This window comes from Rhinopithecus roxellana, chromosome 15 (assembly GCF_007565055.1).
Source record: "Rhinopithecus roxellana isolate Shanxi Qingling chromosome 15, ASM756505v1, whole genome shotgun sequence".
In the NCBI taxonomy this organism is placed as follows: domain Eukaryota; kingdom Metazoa; phylum Chordata; class Mammalia; order Primates; family Cercopithecidae; genus Rhinopithecus; species Rhinopithecus roxellana.
The window spans coordinates 77,030,008-77,048,953 of NC_044563.1; the positions used below are offsets into that span (position 1 = coordinate 77,030,008).

Consider the following 18,946-nt stretch of genomic DNA (forward strand, 5'->3'; position numbering starts at 1 on the left):
AGTTAGTGTTTATCCTTCTTGTGCAAATGCTTTTCAACCTATTTGTCATCTCCCAGTTTCCTAGGCCTGGAGGCACCAATCTCTCTCTCTCTCTCCTTTTTTTTTTTTCTTTTTTTTTTGACAGAGTCTAGCTCTGTCACCTAGGATGGAGTGCAGTGGTACGATCTCGGCTCACTGCAACCTCCGCCTCCCAGCTTCAAATGATTCTCCTGCCTCAGCCTCCTGATTAGCTGGGATCACAGGCATGCACCACCACGCCTGGCTAATTTTTGTATTTTTGCTTTTCTTTTGGTATACGAGAGGTTTCACCATGTTGGCCAGGCTGGTCTCAAACTCCTGACCTCCAGTGATCCCCCTGTCTTGACCTCCCAAAGTGTTGGGATTAACTAACTGTAAATCTCTTCTTCTAACCATCCAACCTCTTCCCAAAGCTGCTGACAAATGGTTAAGAAGAGAATTTAGGGATTCACTGCATTTTATTCTTCCCACTCCCATCATCTGATAGGGGATGGATGTTCAGGGAAGCAGCCACAAGTGAGGTGAAGAAAGAGACACTAGGGGTTACAGAAGCCTAGTACAGAGTTATCAGGCCTATGTAGTAGAGAGTTGGTTTTGCCTTCAACCTAAATGCAAAGTTGTGAGAGAGGAGCAGAATTCCAAAGTCCCTTATTCAGGGGAGGGTCAATGGGGAAAGGCTTGATATATACACAAATGGAGTGGACTTAGGAGTGCCTGAGTTTCTCCTGATCTAAGAGAGCATGTTTTAAAGCCATGGTGAGCTGCTGGGGGTGGGGCAAGGGTGTAAGGCCCTTGAACACCCAGTTTTTGGTGGAAGGGTTCAGACCTTGGCTTGGGATTGCTGAGATGAATTGGCATTGGAAACAGGGCATGGGACTTTGTCTGTGTCTTGAAAACGTCCCTGGCATTCCCTGGGTCTTGAGGGGCCTAAACAGAAATCCTTTGCCCTCACCTAACCAGGCCTGTACCCCTTCCTCCACTGGGCTGTACCCACTCAAGCATACTGCCAGATGGACCAGAGCATAACCAGGGTGATGCTGTAGGCCAGCACCGCCAGCAGGTAAATGTGGAACAGCAGCCTGTCCAGCACGGAGCCCACGCGCAGCCAGTCTCGGGCCACCTCTCGGATCTCATCCCGCTTCTCCAGGAAGTGCCGGATGGAGGACAACTCCTGCAGCAGCCCACACACCGCCAGCGAGCCCTCCCGAGGTGGTGGGGGAGGGCTACATCTGCCCCTCGGGTTCTTCTCCAAGTCCTGGGATCCTCCCATGTGGTTGCAGTGGTTTCTCATGGCTGGAAGAAGAGCAGAGCATTGGCAGGAGAGGGAGACCTTGGGTGGTGACCTGAACATGGTCCCTTATGCTTCTATAGCCTGCACATTTTTGCTGGGAATAACTTTTTTCCCTCACTCTGTCGCCCAGGCTGGAGGGCAGTGGTGCGATCTAGGCTCCCTGCAACCTCCACCTCCCGAGTTCAAGCAATTCTGCCTCAACCTCCCGAGTAACTGGGATTACAGGCACATACCACTACACCTGGCTAATTTTTTTTTTTTCAGTAGAAACGGGATTTCACCATGTTGGCTAGGCTGGTCTTGAACTCTTGACCTCAAGTGATCCACCTACTTTGGCCTCCCACGGTGCTGGGATTACAGGTGTGAGCCACCGTGGCTGGCCAGGAACAACTTCAGACATAAAAAGTATAAAGAGTAACTTACATAACTGCAAACCCACCACCCAATTTAAATTGAAAAACCAGTATGACTGAGGACCCTAGTATCTCTGGGTACCTGAGTACCCAGACTCAGACTCACGACTGAGTACCTCTCCTTATGCACATCCTCCACCCCTCTTCCAGATCATTAATATCAAGAAGTATCCTTCCTATACATTGCTTTTCAACCTATGGGCTTTCCTCAGCAATTGGATATCCATTGTTTCATTTGAGCTTCACAATAGTCTCACAAGAGAGGCAGAGGAGGTGTGATTACTATTCCTTTTTTTTTTTTTTTTTTTTTTCCGGAGACCAAGTCTCACTCTCTTGCCCAGGCTAGAGTGCAGTGACGCAATCTCGGCTCACTGCAACCTCCGCCTCCCCAGTTCAAGCGATTCTTCTGCCTCAGCCTCCTGAGTAGCTGGGATTACAGGCGTGTGCCACCACGCCCAGCTAATTTTTGTAATTTTAGTAGAGACGGGGTTTCCCCATGTTGGTCAGGCTGGTCTCGAACTCCTGACCTCGTTTGTGATCCACTCCCCTCAGCCTCCCAAAGTGCTGGGTTTACAGGTGTGAGCCACTGTGCCCAGCCAACTATTCCCACCATATAAAAAATGGTGAAGCTGAGAGAGGTTAGGTAACTAGCGTGTGATCACATACTTGGAGGATCATTTAATGGTGAGACCACCAAGGCTCAGGTGTCTGGACTCCCAATCTACTGCTACTTCTGCTCCATTTTGTTGCCTCAGAGGGGCAGGAGGATGGAGGGTGCTGCTCTCATGTCCCTGACTGCAGGTCCTGGACCAGGAAATGCACCTACAGAAGTGGCTTCCTTCACCAAGGTAAATTAGGCACTAGGCTGGCAGACTCATTCACTAGCTCTTGATGAGATGGCCTTAGATGAGCCAAAAATCTCATGTAAAAGGCCTGGCCCTAGCCAGGAGGAAGGACAAAGAGGAGTGGAGTGGAGAGGAGTGGTTAGAAAGAAAAGCTTAGAGTTAGATGGGCCTGGGTTCTACCAATTCCTGGCTCTGTGATTTAGGACAAGCAAGTTCTCTATAGCTCTGCTTCCCTTATTTGAAAAATGAGAATGAGAATCCTCTTGGGTTGTCATGAGTATTACATGTGATCATGTAGACAAAGCACTTTGCACACACCTGGCACAAAATGTTCAGTGAATAAACCAACCAACTAACCACCACCACCACCAACAAATGGTAGCTGTAACAATTCCTCAGGAAGTATGAACTCCACATTTAATGTCTCTGTGCCTCATAGGTGTTTGAGATTCTAAAGAACCTGGTATTTGGGCTGTGTATTTGTTGTTTTTAGTTTTTAGTTTTGAGACAGGGTCTTACTCTGTCTCTAAGTGGGATGCAGTAATGCGAACACAGCTCCCTGCAGCGTCAACCTCCTGGGCTCAAGTGATCCACTTCAGCCTCCTGAAGTAGCTAGGACCACAGGAGTGTACACCGCCATGCCCAGCCAACTTAAAAAAAAAAATCAGTAGAGATGAGGTCTCACTATGTTGGCCAGGCTGGTCTTGAACTCCTGGGCTCAAGTGATCCTCCCACCTCAGCCTCCCAAAGTGCTGGGATGGTAGGCATGAGCCACCATGCCCTGCTTTGGGCTGTTTAGAATAAGAGTTTTAGAAATCCCAGTGCCAGTATTTAACTGTCTGAGGCAGGGAGACCAATAATTGCCTAAGGAGCATCCATTTGACTTCCCCCATGGGTCCTTCCTAGAGAGAGGCCATTCTCAGCCCAGAGGTCTCAGCTCCTGACATGCTGAGCCTCTGGGATTCCTACCCTCTCTGTCAATATCCAAGGTGATGAGAGGTTGTGTAAGTGAAGAAAGGGTCTGGACCGACACCTTTGGTTGAAGTCTGCCCCTCCCAATAAGGCAGGGCATGGGATGCCATGTGCAGTACAGCACCTCCTTGGCAGGCCACACCCTCCAGAGACTTTCCACAACATCCGAGCCAGAAGCTGCCCCTCTGTGTGGACTCTTCCTTTCTGTTTCTCACCTGAGCAGTCATCAGTCTTGGTGGCTTGGGAGGTAGCTGGAGGCTTCTGGGAAGTCGACTGCTCCCGCAGACAAAGTAGCCAGGCAATTCTCTCTAGAACCAGGTGACGCAGCCAGGCAGGCACGGGCTGCTGCAGGTCTTGCTTGTGCACCAGCCGCACAATGAAGATGGTCTCAGCCAAACTTATCACCAGCAGAGCCATGCACACCACAAAATAGACACCTGTGCAGTCCAGGGCAGAGGCAAGAGACACATACAGGAGGTGGGAGGGGGTGAGTTTCTCACCAGACTGAGCTCTGCTGCCAGGAGAGACCTTACCAATGAGAGGAGTGCCGATGGCAGTGGCCGGCAGCGTGTCAGAAACGATGATTAGGAAGACCGAGTAGCCCAGGAGGAGTGTGATCTTGAAGGAGACCCTCTCACCACTGTTGGGGGGCAGGTAGAAGCCCACGATGTCCATGACCATGAGGAAGATGCTGGGCAGCAGCAGGCTGACCACATAGAAGAGGGGCCGCCGGCGGATGACCACCTGGGATCGGGAGAGGAGCTTGTGGAAAGCCTGGGGCACACAGGCTCTGCTCCCAGGAACCACCCCATAAGCTCAGACTCCTTGTTTTATGGGGCTTCCAGCCTGGATTACTCAGAGAAGAAAACAGACAGACCCCCATACCCTGTCTCTCAATCCAGGCTTATGGCTGTTTAGAATAAGTAAGGGACATTCACGGAGTTTCCCCATCTACTTCACTGAAGTTCCAGATGTGTGCAACCTGGAGTTGGACAAAGGCACAGAAGTTCTTCCCAGCATGCCTCCTTAAGTCTACCTGGGTGTGAAGCTTTATTCACCATTTTACCCACATTCACTCCCACTCACATAGAACTTCATTTCTGCATAGCAGTGACTGCTTTCCATGAACTCCTGAAAGTCGGGCAGCACCCCCAGCAACTCCCATTCTCCCTGGTTCATGAAGACACTCTTGTCGAATTTCACCTTTTCTGGCAAGCGCCACAAAGAGATGTTGATGTCCTGGACTGAGAGAGAATAAAGCAAGCCAGCTTTGGAATCTAGTGCCCAGAGCCTGCTGGACCCTGTGATAATGGGACACAGGTGGGCAGCAACGAAGGGGAGCTGATATCCGATGGCCCAACCTCAGCCTCAGCACATCACCTTCAGCCTTGCTGTCCTCAGCTATAAAATAAGGTACTCATCATACCTCTCTCACAGGGCCACACTGAGGGCAGATGAAGTCTTAAATGAAAACACACAGTGCAAAGAACCGTGCAAACCATTCATTAAAAAATACTTTCTTTCACACACACACACACAAACACACACGCACGCCCCTTCCAAACAGCTTTCTAGGTTTCCCTGTTAGAATTACCCATTGCAAAAATGAACAGAAGTCAACATTCTTCACCTTTGCCTTGATGGAACTGCCTGTCTTTAAAAGTGAAATAAGACAATAAGCAAAATCCTCACTTATAGATTGCAATTCCACTTCTCAATGTCTGCAGCAGAGACATATGCACTGGTAAAGATAGGAGTATCCATTGCAGAAAAACATTGGAAAATACTGAAATATCCATCAATCATAAAAATGCTTAATAAGCTAGGATGCAACCAAAATCATTAGATGTTTGCATTGGTGGTAGTGGTGAGCACAGCTGCCTTCCAATATCCTGAGCTATTTTATAGCTGCTAAAATTTTTGAGGATGACCTAAATATGCATGAACTTCGAAAAATGTCCAAGACCTATTGTTGAGTAAAAAGAATCAAGTAGTAGTATATAATAATATATAGAGATATATTTATCTAAAATACAAACTCATAAAGCAATTTCCATGTACTTTCCATAGATGTGTATGTGTGTATGTAAATGTGTAGAGAAGGATTTGGAAAAATATGCTGTTCTAGATGAAGTTTCTACTGATAAAAGTGGTTAACTCTTGTTGATGAAGTTTGGGATTGAGGGTAGAAGTCAAAGGAGATGTTAGTCTTATCTGTAGTTCTGGTTTTGATCAAGGCAGTCATGCATCACTGTCATAACTTAAGTTTAAGGTAATGAATACATCAAAACAGAAGTGGGGAATGCCTTTTTTTTTTTTCTTCTTTTTTTTGAGACAGAGTCTTACTCTGTCACCCGGGCTGGAGTGCAGTGGCGCAACCTCGGCTCACTGCAACCTCCGCCCTCTGAGTTCAAGTGATTCTCCTGCCTCAGCCTCCCAAGTAGCTGGCATTACAGACGCCTGCCACTGTGCCTGGCTAATTTTTTGTATTTTTCGTAGAGACGGGGTTTCACCATCTTGGCCAGGATGGTCTTGATCTCCTGACCTCGTGATTCACCCACCTCGGACTCCCAAAGTGCTGGAATTACAGGCGTGAGCCACCGTGCCCGGCCTGGGGGATGCCTTCTTGCAGCAGAGTGGTGTACACTTCACCAGCCCTCCAGCAAGCCCTTAGCTAACATTCATCCGCTCGGTAACATTTGCTGAGAATCTTCCTCTGTGCCAGGCCCTGTGCTGGGGATCTAAAGGTGGGCAAGAAATCATGTCCCCGCCCTTTCCAAGTTTTCTTACTTTTTATTTTTATAGGGTCTCATTATGTTGCTCAGACTGGCCTCAAACTCCTGGGCTGAAGCAATCCTCCTGCCTTGGTCTCCCAAAGTGCTGAGACTACATTTGTGAGCCACTGCATCTGCCCCTTTCTAAGTTTATATCTAGGAGAGAAGTACACATTGAACAAGTACTTACATGGGTGACAGAGGTGGGGAGAAGACCAGGATGCCATAAATTGGGCAACGGGGATGGACTAGTCTAGGGGATGAGAGGGGAAACTGAGAAGCTGAAACTTATGCTGCCATCAGAAGGGTGAGTAGAGGGGTTGGCCAGGCTAGGTGTGGTTGGGGGGAGCAGGTGTGGGGCAGGATGGGAGAGGGAGGAAAGGGCCAGGTAGCATCGGAGAGGAAATAACATGTGATAAAGGGAAAGAATATGAGAGCTGGGTCTAGAAAGGAAGGCAATTGGGAGGGAGCAGAGTTCAGGGGAGCAGATGAGCCTGGAGCAGCGGGCTGTGGCAGAATCAGCTCAAGAGGGTGCAATGTGTTCCAAGGTACCTGGGCTCCCATTGAGGGGTTTTGAGTGACATGGTCAGATTGCATTTTACTAAAATCTCACTGGCTTCTGTGAGAATCACGAATTAAGGGGGACATGAATGCATGGGGAACCAGGTAGCAGGCTAAAGCAGAAACCTAGGCAGGAGACAAGGGTGGCTTGCATGGGGATGAAGGGAAATAAATGGGTCTGAGAGATGCTTAGTGCCAGATTCTGTTGGAGATATTGGAAAAAATTGTCCCTTACTGAGCATCTTGCAGTCAGTTCACACTCTTATTGAATACTGCTATATTAATGTAAAATACAAACTCATAAAACAATTTCCATGTACTTTCCATAGATGTGTATGTGTGTGTATATATGCACACATGCATGTGTGAATGTAAATGTGTAGAGAAGGATCTGGAAAAATATACTGGGCTATATGAAATTTCTACTGATAAAAGTGGTCAACTCTTACTGTTGGAGCAGCAAGAGTAGCAGATTCACCTCATGTAGAGGATGAGGAAGCAGAGGCCCAGAGGGTTAATAAGTGGTGAGTAGGCTGGATATGTGAAAAGGCATCCTGGGGAGCACTCCTTGCTCAGGTGTCCCTGGGGTCTCCCAACCTCCACCCCTGCCCCAGCGAAGCCCACATACTCACTGGTGTGCAGCCAGCTGGTGAAGGTCAGCGAGCAGTTCTGGACATCGAAGGGAAAGTTGTAGATGTCGAGGCTACAGGCAGTCACCACCTGGAGGGGCTTGTAGTTCTGAACTTCGCCTTGATGCCGAATATACACGTATGGGATATTTGGAGACTTTCCCACATCCACACTGGCCAGGGAAAAGGGGTCAGTTTGGGAGCTCAAGAGGCAGGGCAAGCCCTGGGGGCCTAAAGATCTTGGAACAACTGGGTAGGGAATGAAATTCGGGGAGGGTATAGGCAGCCGGACAACCTGGATGTTTTGTCTGGCCTCGGTTTTTCCAACCTTCCTATCTTAGGCTTCCTGACCTGCTGTTGTCAAGGCTACTTATCAAGCAGTAATGGGCATTTCTCCTTTATTCCCCTGGGTCCTGGCCAAACAAGGCAGGGAGGAAAACCCATGGGCCCAAAAGCCATGGACAGTAGGGAGCGTGCCCAGCGGCCCCAACCCGTCACTGCCCCGGGCTGGGCAAAGCTTGGCTCCCAGGGAGCTTGGTGAAAGCAGGATCTTGTGTTCCATCCTGACTCTGGCTTCTCTTTGCTTTCACTGCTAGAAGTCCTTTGAAATGAAAATAATCATCTCTGGATGAAAAGGAGCTAAAGAAATGGATATGAATTCGGGAAAGCCAGAAAAGCCCCACAAGACCTCATTCCACTCTCTTAGCTGATCTCAAAGTGGTAGGCCCTCTTGAGTGATCACTGTGGCATGGAGTGGGCTGAGCCCAGGGTGCTAAGCCCTCAACCTTCTCTGAGTTCAGGCTGAGGGATGAGAAGTCAAGACTAAGACCACTTCATTGTTGAAACTGGAGCTCCAGCAGAAACTAGGATTTCCCAGAACCCTTCAGTCTGAGCTATGCAGGGGATGGGGTGTGGTCAAGGTCAACTGCCTCCCTTGAAAAAATGTCAGTGGCACCCCCTGGAGTTGGATAATGTTGTGGGTCACCTTCCCTTTTCCCTCTGTCTCCCCAGTCGTCTTCCCTGCCCTTGAATTCTGAAACCCAATTAGTGGGCCCTGAATGAACCTGCAGGATGGGGAGAAGGAATGTTAGCTGGGGCCAAATGGGACCGTGTTTGGCTGCCAGAAATAAAGCCTGGTGGGACCCACTTCGTATTGGAGAAGCAATCTGTGGCCTGTCAGGTACATGTGTGACTTGGGAGGTCTAAGCGTGTCCCCCAGCTCCAAATCTCCTTTGGGGGCCAGAAGCAGCAGCCACTATCAGTGCTCCATTTATTTTTTTTGAGATAGTCTCACTCTGTCACCCAGGCTGGAGTGCAATGGTGTGATCTCGGCTCACCACAACCTCCACCTCCCAGGTTCAAGCGATTCTCTTGCCTCAGTCTCCCTAGTAGCTGGGATTACAGGTGCTCACCACCACGCTCAGTTAATTTTTGTATTTTTAGTAGAGATGGGGTTTCACCATGTTGGCCAGGCTAGTCTTGAACTCCTGACCTCAGGTGATCTGCCCGCCACAGCCTCCCAAAGTGCTGGGATTACAGGTGTGAGCCACTGAGCCCAGCCAAGTGCTCCATTTTTTTTTTTTTTTTTTTTTTTTAAGAAACATTTACTGTCTTCTTTAGAAGTGCAGCTGTCCCGTTAGGTGATTATAACTCAGTGTGAATTCATTCACTGGCTTCTTTCCGCGTGGCAGGGGCCTTTGGACTACGAAGTATGGAATTTCAACAATAAGCACAGAAAAGAAGGAGTTTTCAAAAAGAAAAGAACAGAAAAAGGTGGGAGAAGAAGACAAAGGGAATTTTGCTCACATCAGCTTTATCTATAGTTGGCGATTCCTGGTGGGACATCTCAAATGCAACAACGACAATCTTCTCTCTCTGTCCCCAGGCTTCTCCAGCCCCTAAGCCTCCCAGCCACCCCACAACTGATAACGATACTCACAACTCATTGATGAGAATGTCTGGGACCCAGATGCTGTCCGTGGGGATGGACAACTTGGTGATGTTGTCAAAGTCCTCAGGGTTCCACTGGAGAAACTCATCAGTCCAGTACTAGGGGAGGAGCAGAGATGGTCACGGGCAGCCCCCTCCATCTCCAGTGAGGGTCGCCTGCAACTCAGGCAGACTTCACCCTCAGTGCCCAGGAAACAGGTGGGCATCTTCTTGGGAGAAGCAGGTGTCAGTGGCATCCAAATCCCTCAGCGGTAACTGAGAGTCCCCCCACCTCTTCATTCACACTGTGCCTCCACACATAACTCAGCTAGATGCAGCCTTGCCCCGGGAAGGAAGTCAGTCATTTCGAATGCTGTGAGTTCCCCTCTGCCAGCTGAGAATCTCAGACAAATGACTTCTTGGGTCTTGGTCTCAACATATTTATATGGAGATAATAACATCTACTTCACAGGGTGGAGATGGCTGTTGTTAAGTTTTGATTAGTGTATTCTCCATTTTCATGCCAGGATGGCCAGTCTAAAATGTAAATTTGATCATGTCACTCCCTTGTTTAAAATCCTTCAGGAGTGCCCCATTGCCTTTAGGGTAAAGTTAAACTTCACAGCCAACACAGGCTGATATAATCTGACCTCTGCTATCTCTCTAGCCTCATGTTTTGGCCATGCCTCTCTGTGACTTCTACACTGCAGCCATATGTAATGAAACACTGCTGGAACCTCTCTGCATACCCTGCTCCCTCTCCCCTATCTTCTTTACCAAGGTTCATTTTCCTCATCCTTCTGGACTTAGGCAAGGCATCTGTCTGCTCTCTTCTCCAGGACATTGTCCATGACCCCCATACCCTACGCTGGTTGACATGTGTTTCCTCTGTGCTCCCATGGTTAGCACCTTGTCCTTGCTATGTTGGAGTGGCTGTCTTGTTGCATTTCAGTTGTCAGTACCTGTATCTCGTCTTTGAGCTCATGGTGGGCAGGGCCTTGATCTAGTTTGTGTCTCTAATTCCAGTCTCTTAGCATAGTCGCTGGTATATGTAGATTGCCATTCCCTCACTGCTGATGCAAGCAACTGGGGCAAACAAGTGGCCCTAGAGCTCCAGAGGTGGGAGCTTGGCTGGATGTCCTGGAAAAGGAGCTCCAGTCTGCCTGTGCTTATTCGGGTCCATTCCCTTTGTGCGCTGCAGTAAGGGATCCCTCTGTGAGGCAGGGACGGAGCAGTATCCCAGGGATCAGCATTCTAGCTTCTTCCTCCACCCCATGCCCTGTCCCATGCCTGGTGGTGGTGATGGATGTGCCATAAGCTGTGGGGAGGGATAACAGAGACCCACGTATGCCAGGTGTGTCCCCAGAGCCTCTTGGGCGTGACCTCTTTCAGCTGTCCTCATACTCCTGCCTCCGTGTGTTCAGCCACTTTGTTTCCCCTCTGCTCTGACTTCTCCCCAACAACCCCAGGGGCTTCCAGAGCAGGACTCTTGGATAGTGACCTCCACTCTTTTCCTACCCCACCCCAGCTCGAAGCCAGAATTCCTGCCAAGCCTCAGACACATCCACACACCATGGGCTGACCCAGGCCCATCAGAAGCTAAAAGAGTGGGGAAATGGCCGAGGATGTGAAGACTAAGTGGCTGGAACGAACCATCCTGTTTCAATCACCCAATTTGGTTGCTGTCCAATTTGGCTGAATAAAAGGAAGAATGGTCTAGCAAATAGTGCTGGCTGAGAGTGAAGTGGCTGCCTTGTGAGTTCCCTTCAACAGAGACTGAACAAGCCATAGTTTGGGGTGCTTTGAAGAACTTCAGAAGCCAGAGGAGATTTGGAGGGTTTCTCCTCCACTATCTTTAAGCCTCCTTCCACTCTCAGACCTGAGATGAGGAGATTCCACACTCCTGGATCTCAGGCTGAGGGTGCCTCTGAGCCTCTTCCCTCACCTCCCGTCACCAAGGTTACTGAAACTCCTGACTCCTTCCCAGGAGGATGGGTCCCTATCCCAAGAAATGGGGGCAGGGAGGGGCGGGTCTGCTCACCTGCCGGTACCAGATGTAGGTGGTCAGCACCTGATTCTTCTCATCCTGTGAAAGGAAAGGGAGCTTGAACAAGTAACCCTGTGGACTGGAGGGCCACCCCGCACACGCCAGCCCCTAAAGGAGAGGCTTCCTTCTGCCCCTATTGCTTTGGGAAGTAAAAGTGAAGAGCAGGGGCTGGGGTGGGGAAAGTAGATAGACTGGAGCTCCCTGGCCAGACAGGAAAAGTTAGTCATTCACTAGGGCACACCCGGAAAGAAGCAACAATGATTGATTGATTGATCGATTGATTGATTTTGAGACAGAGTCTTGCTTGTTCTGTTGCCCAGGCTGGAGTGCAGTGGCATAATCTCAGCTCATTGCAACCTCCACCTCCCAGGTTCCAGCGATTCTCATACCTCAGCTTCCCAAGTAGCTGGGACTACAGGTGCGTGCCACCACACCTGACTAATTTTTGCATTTTTTAGTAGAGATGCAGTCGCTATGTTGGTCAGACTGGTCTTGAGCTCCTGGCCTCAAGTGGTCTGCCCACCTCATCCTCCCAAAGTGCTGGGATTACAGGCATGAGCCACCATGCTCTGCCAACAATGATTTATGTTTCAACTTCAAATATACATATAATGCCAGAAGCAGTGTCTTACGTCTGTAACCCCAGCAATTTGGGAGGTTTAGGCAGGCGGATGGCTTGAGGCCAGGTGTTCGAGACCTGGCTGGCCAACATGGCAAAACCCTGTTTCTACTAAAAATACAAAAATTAGTCAGGCGGGTTGACTGATTTTAGTAGAGTAATTTTAGTAGACTAAAATTAGTAGAGACTGTGAAGTTAGGTCCTGCCTACCTGACCCCAACACAGAGCCACTGCATCTCACAACTGCCTTCTTGTTTATCTCTGCACAATGTCTGCCTACCTCTTCTGAGCAGTGCACCCCACCCTACTGTGATAGTTGATGAAGGAATTGATGAATAATTGATCTGTTGGCTGATTCTTCAACAATCATTTAGTGACACCTGCCAGGTACCAGGGATGTTTATAAGGCACTGAGGGCATAGAGATGCATGGGACAGTCTTAATCCTCATACAGCTGACATAGAGAGATGGTTAGCATTATGCAGTGTATGAAGAACCACATGTGGGAAGTGACTTCCTCACTGTACGGGTGTGGGAGCAGCAGCCACAGGGTGAGCCCAGGTTTCTGGTTTGGGCAGCTGTGCAGATGGTGCTGCAATCCATCCTGAGCTGTGGTGCCAGACCATAGGTCCTATGGGTTCTCAAAGGCCTACCAAGCTGCATAGGGGGTGACTTGTCTCACATGGCCTTCTCCCACCCCCAAAAGGTCTGCCTGTGTGCAGTTCGGGGTTGAGCCTCACCACGTTGAGGATAGCATAGACAATGACGTCAATGGATACAGTGGTTGGCTTTCTCCAGTCCCTTACGGGGCGCACGCCCTTCCTGTAGTTGGTCAGAAGGTAATCCGACAGCCTCAGCAGAGCAGGTCTGGTGGTATTTCGGCCCTGAAGGCCACCGCTCCTCCTGGCTGGGAAGGAAAACAGTTCAAAGTAGACACCAGCTCCCCCAAGTCTTCCCTTTGCCCTGGTTTGTAAGCTTTTAAAAGAGATGTATCCCCACCATCCCCACCTCACAAAATTCTAAAATATCCCCACAGACTGATATTCTCACCACTAGAGCATTTTGTCTGCAGAGATTGCTACCATAATTCAAATGGATTACCTTGTAGAAAGGACCTATGCATTCATTGACAGGAAGCAGAGATCTGGCTTAGAAGAGCAGGTGGCACGAGACAGCTGAGGTTCAAAGCAGGCTGAGGGCTAAAAAAGGTGGAGAGTAGGTGGCCCATGGGGCCTAAGCAAGGGCCTCTGGGGAGCAACAGGGAAGCTGGCTGTCAGGGTGTGATACTAAAAGCAAGAGGGTTGCAAGAAAGCATGACTCCAAGTGCACAATTTCTAAACCCAAGGGTCTGCATCAGGGTTTTCCTCAGCCGAGGTCAAACCTCAGCATCTGCACACATCATCTACTTTTTGAGTCTGAAACTGGTAAAGAAAGAAGGAAGTGTGGGCATCTGGTGAAAACTGACATTCCCTCTGCATCCTGCAAAGCCACCCCAAGAGGATCCTCGCACCCTGCCCCAGGCACACACAAACTATGGGCAGAGGGCTGGCCCAGTCCACCTCCTAGGGTTGCTGTATGGGCAAACTTGATGGGCTTAGAAAGGCGGTTGGGGTGAGGTGTGGAGGGAATGAGAAGAAATCAAATGACTTCCCGGGCAGGTGGCCTATGGGAACAAACCAGTAATGAGACAGCCCAGCTCCTGGGCCCTGGTCCTGTTCTATGAAGCTTTCATGTGCAGCTCAGTTTTCACACTGGAAGCAGTAGGAGCACTTCAGAAGGGTGGCCTGACATACAAAAGTGAAAATTCATGGGACGGTGAAGGGAGTACAACCTAGAGGGCAGCAAAGGGGAGCAGAGGGGAGATGGAGCTGGCAGGGTAGCCAGGATCTTTCACTAACCAGGTGCCAGCAGGCCTGGCTTTTGCTAAACAAGACTGCGTCTTCTCTCATCTTCTGTGCAACCAGGCAACAAATCAGTCCTGCGGATTCCCCGCCCTTTCACCCACTTTTCCCTGATAAGCTGCTGGCTTCCTTCAGAAGGACAGAGAAGAGCAAAGAGAGAACATACACACACACACACACACACACACACACACACACACACACACACTATTTTTTTTTAAGTGTCTCCTTTGGAATAACATTAATGTACATATTCTTCATTTAACTTTAGAACAGTCCACCAGAGTGGCTATTTGCAGACAAGGATTCCCAAGCCCCAGAAAGGTGAACACCGTGCCCTGCAAGTGGAGGAACTGAGATTCAAATGCAGACCCGTGTGCGTCTTCACTACACCAGCAACAGCCTGGGTCCTATTGACTGGGATCCTGACCAGCTTGGAGAGCACTGAACTCATCCCAGCAGGCCCAGGGCAAAGGACCATTGCTGGGAGGGACAGAGTTTCTTCTCAGTCAAGGAAGCCCCCGACCACAGTCATCACTTACAGCTTGCGTTTTCTTAACCTACGGAGCATCCCCAAACGACCGCTCCCGGGAGGAAGGACGTCTTGCCCAGAGCCCTTTACGTCTGTCCAACCCCTGGATGGCCTCCTTCTAATTGTGCCCCAGTGTGCTCCACCCCAGCTCTGTAGGGACAGAAGCCTCCCAGAGGGGAATTAATATGGTCTGCAGCAAAAGGAAGCAGGCCCTTTTGTGGCTAAAACACCCTACATTCAAGGGAGTCAGGAAAGGACGGGCGTAGGGAATGTAAAGAGAAATTGGGTGTCACTGTAGTTTAGTCCTGGAAAGGAACTTGGGGAAACCTCAGACCCAGAGAATGAACCTATGCAACAAAACCAGTGAAGCTGAGGAAAGATGACTAGACTAGTTCTGGTCCCCACTCTGCTGCTAACAAACTGTGTGACCTTGAATGAATTACCCCCCCTACTCCTGGGCCACAGCGTTCCCATTTATAACAGGCAGGGGTGGACCAAATGAGTTCTAAGGTCCCTTGCAGCTTTCATTCAAAGAGTTTAGGGAAGGGGCAAAGAGGAGAGGAGCCCTCTCCTGGCGCCTGTCTTTTTATTGCTGATACGCCAGGCTACTTCTCTGCTCCCCTCTTTGCAAACTCCGCTCTTGCCCTGCCCCAGAACTCAACATTCCCCACTCTCTCTAGCTTGACCACCATGCTTCAAATGCTGTCATGCTCACAGAGGGTAAGACAGCTGACCTTCCTGTAGCCACCCCGTTCCCCACCCTCGTCTCCACAGCCCTCCAAGGACGGAAGCATCCCCCGCCGCACCTCAGCAGATGGTCAGCCAAGTCCTGCTGCTTCCCGAAGTCCACTTACCTTCTCCCTGTGCCAGGAGCATGGGGAGGAGCAAGGCGAGCAGTGCCTGCTGGACCCACAGCAGCATAGCGAGCTTCTCACGCGTAGGAGTGCCTCTGAGTGCTCAGGGCGAGGCCCACCAAGGGCCAGCTTGCCTGCCCCCTGCCAACCTCATGTCCCAGCCAGCCTGCCTCTCGTGGCCACTGCTCACACCTTCTGAGGCTGCAGCCTCACACTCCCCGGGCCACCAAGGTTGGAGAGCCGCCAGGTTTTCCTGCAATCAGTCCTTCAGCTGGATCATGTTTCAGGCGGGAGGAAAGGGGAGGGGATGGCTGAGAGGGGAGCCCGCCCTAGCTGATGTCATGCTGTGGGAGCTCAGTCCACCCATTCAGCCAGGGGGCTTGGTCATGTTTCCCCAAGGAGTAACTTAGGTGGGGACAGGGGCTGCAGAAGCCCCTGAGACAAGGGTGCAGCCTGACCCCCGGGAGGTGAAACAGGCTGTTGCTTTCATTGATGTCCCTTGGCAAGCATGTTTCTGTGGCACTGGACTGGGGCAGGATAGGGTGAGTCAGGCAGGAGCAGGTGGGCCATTCTCTTACTCCCCAGAGTAACATAACCAAGTAGGTGACTGGGCACCTCTGCAGTTACAGGAAGGGTAACTGGGGTCACCACAGGTCTGCCCTTTTGCCCTTATCTAATTAGTCATACTTAAATAGTAAAATATATATTAACAAATAATAAATATACAATAAAAATAAACTTTTGTTATACGTATTTATTTTATGCATTCTTACTGTACATAATAAATACATGTAGTAAAAATAATAATAATACATGCACTTCATAGAAAAATATAAAGAAAAATTAAAATCATCTGTAAACTTACGACCCAGAGATAGCCACTCTTAACATTTTGGTGTATATTCTTCCATAATTTCCTTCTGCAATGTATATACAACGAAGTAAATATCACACACATATAATTTTGTATCCTCCTCTTTTTTTGCTTGATATCATTTCATAAGCATTTTTCTTTCCTTTCCTTTCCTTTTTTTTTCTTTTTTTGAGACAGAGTCTCACTCTGTCACCCAGGCTAGAGTGCAGTGGCGTGATCACTGCTCACTGCAACCTCAACCTCCCCCATCTCAGCTGATCCTCCCATCTCAGCCTCTTGAAGAGCTGGGACTACAGATGCAAGTCATGCCTGGCTAATTTTTGTATTTTTGGTAGTCCCCCAAAGGGACTAGAGGCATGAGCCATCACACCTGGCCTCGGAAGCATTTTCAATACCTTCCTTTTAAATGAAAGTGGCTTTCTTGAAAGAAGTGTTTCTTTTTTCATTGCAAGTTAAACAGACAAGTACCTATCCCTCAGGCCTCAGCTATGTACCCCTAAAGTTGCCTGCAAGAAGAATTACCGTGCATTTCTATGCAAAGGAGTCCTACCCTAGCTCACCATTTGGGTAGATACTCCTGTACCAACCATGGTAAGCATCAACAACAATACATTTTCTTTCCTTTTAATTTATTTTCCACTTGACTCTAAGTGTGGAATAGGCTAGGAACCCTGCAGTAAGGAGGAATTTTCTGAATTGTAGGAAAGAAAGAAAGAAATAAGGAAAGAAAGAAATAAGGAAAGAAAGAAAGAAAGAAAGAAAGAAAGAAAGAAAGAAAGAAAGAAAGAAAGAAAGAAAGAAAGAAAAGGGAAGAGAAGAGAAGAGGAGAGAAGAGAAGAGAAGAGAAGAGAAGAGAAGAGAACTATCTTGGTCAGGGCTGCGTCCCTTTTGATTCTTATTCCTGTGCATTATGAAATCTGCGTAAAGCATTATACCATTCACCTATGGGGTCCTTTCCTGGGGCCATTAGCGGGGTGCGGTTCTGCAACATGCAGTCAAGTTCAGGAAGCCTGGGCTACTCTTCTTTTAAGTCATGTGCTTCTTCACTGCACAATCCAGAAAAACATGGACAATCAGCTCCAAGCCTTTCCCTTGGGAGAATGGAGATGAGGGCAGTGAATAGAAAGAGAGTCCCAAACTTCTAGAGAATTTATAGAGCCAGACCTCTCCAGAATTCCAGAATGAATGGCCTCAGACTCGAGGTGTGACAGCAGGATAAGGCAAGGCAAGAAGAACCAGGCTGCCTCCTGGGCCACGAGGCTGAGGTCTTGAATGGGGCCCAAGCAGAGCACTATAGATTCCTAAATGCATCTTCAATCCCAACAAAGATTCTTTTTTCTTTTTTTTTTTTGAAACAGGCTCTCACTCCATCACCCAGGCTAGAGTGCAGTAGCGTGATCACAGCTCACTGCAACCTCTACTTCCCTGGCTTAGGTGATCCTTCCACCTCAGCCCCCCAAGTAGCTGAGACTACAGGGGCGTGCTACGATGCCTGGCTAATTTTTGTATTTTTAGTAGGGACAGGGTTTTGTCATGTTGCCCAGGCTGGTCTCCAATTCTTGGGCTCAAGTGATTTGCCCGCCTCGGCCTCCCAAAGTGCTGGGATTACAGGCATGAGCCACCGTGCCTGGCCAACAAAGTATTTAAGCTCCCTCTTACCTCTAAGTGGCCATTAGCACTTAGAAATCTGAAAATTTCTAGATGACTTTCTCCTCCTGTTTATGTGCATTATGAAATCTGCATAGAGCATTATGCCATTTGTTGATGGGGTTCCTTCATACAGCCATAAGCTAGGGTGTGGCCTTTAGCAGTAACAAACCCATTTGAGGTTGCCATTATAATCATTTCCTCATTGGAGAGCAAATAGACACTTAATTGCTCCCCTGACACACCCTAAGCACTACCACAATGCTCCATTTTGTACCTGGGGTGTTTGTGTATATCCACGAGGCCCTCCCTACCTCTTGCTCCACACCTAGGCTGGTGTGGCCTGGGGCCCATTCCTCCCACAGAGCCGAACCATTTGGAGACAGCTGGGAAGAAGCATTAGAAACTGAACCTGTTCTGAAAGGACAGCGCCAAAGCAGGAGGGAAGGGAGCACAAAAAAATGGAAGGTAAAACAATATTTTCACAGTTGTGGGGATCTGGAGAAGGAGAAGAGGGGAGAAGCAAAAAATAACAGGAACAAGAAGAAAAAGAAGACCAGATAGGAAGAAAGTTAGGAAAGAAACTGAGGAGGAAAAGGAAGATTGGTGGAAAAGGCAAAGAAGAAAGGGAGAAAAAAGAGAGGAAAATGAAAGGAGAAAAGAAAGAGAAGGAGGAGGTGGAGGAAGGATGGAGCAGAAGTAGGAGGTGGCTGAACTATGAAGCCAGGGTGGCCTGGGTGTGGCTCACCCCTCCCCACCGTAGTACTCTAGAAAAGGGGAGTGGGGTGCCAGCCATGAGCATGTGTTACGACCCCTCCAGAGGTCCTGAGAAATCCGGGAGATCCTGTCCCATGGGCCCCAAGAGTTCATTTCTGCATTGAGCTCCTGTAATCTTCTGGGACTGTCCAATTGTGTTAGGAAGGAAAGAGGAAGTCCTCTGCACAGTGCGTGCATTTGAGAATTAGCTCCTTGGGTAACAGGATTAGAGGGAGCCGGGCAGACCATGGCCTCAGATGGAGATGTATTGCCTGTGTGCCTTT

The 18,946-nt window shown here is 49.1% G+C and overlaps 1 protein-coding gene across 3 annotated transcripts; it reads right to left on the minus strand.

The window, feature by feature from the left end:
• Positions 1 to 457: 457 nt before the first annotated feature.
• HTR3A (5-hydroxytryptamine receptor 3A) lies at positions 458 to 15,703 on the minus strand. Of its 3 annotated transcripts, none has more exons than XM_010372367.2 (9): positions 15,386 to 15,703; positions 12,839 to 13,005; positions 11,474 to 11,518; positions 9,443 to 9,552; positions 7,507 to 7,676; positions 4,626 to 4,783; positions 4,073 to 4,283; positions 3,755 to 3,976; positions 458 to 1,311 (listed from the first exon to the last, which is right to left on the minus strand). In XM_010372367.2, the coding sequence occupies exons 1-9, from the start codon at positions 15,450 to 15,452 to the stop codon at positions 1,013 to 1,015; spliced, it is 1,449 nt and encodes a 482-aa protein (XP_010370669.1). In that variant the 5' UTR covers positions 15,453 to 15,703; the 3' UTR covers positions 458 to 1,012. The 3 variants fall into 3 exon arrangements, with proteins under 3 accessions (XP_010370669.1, XP_010370670.1, XP_010370668.1); XM_010372368.2 differs by lacking the exon at positions 15,386 to 15,703 and adding an exon at positions 13,200 to 13,275; XM_010372366.2 differs by having other exon boundaries at positions 3,755 to 4,283; positions 15,386 to 15,670.
• Between the last annotated feature and the right edge of the window lie 3,243 nt (positions 15,704 to 18,946).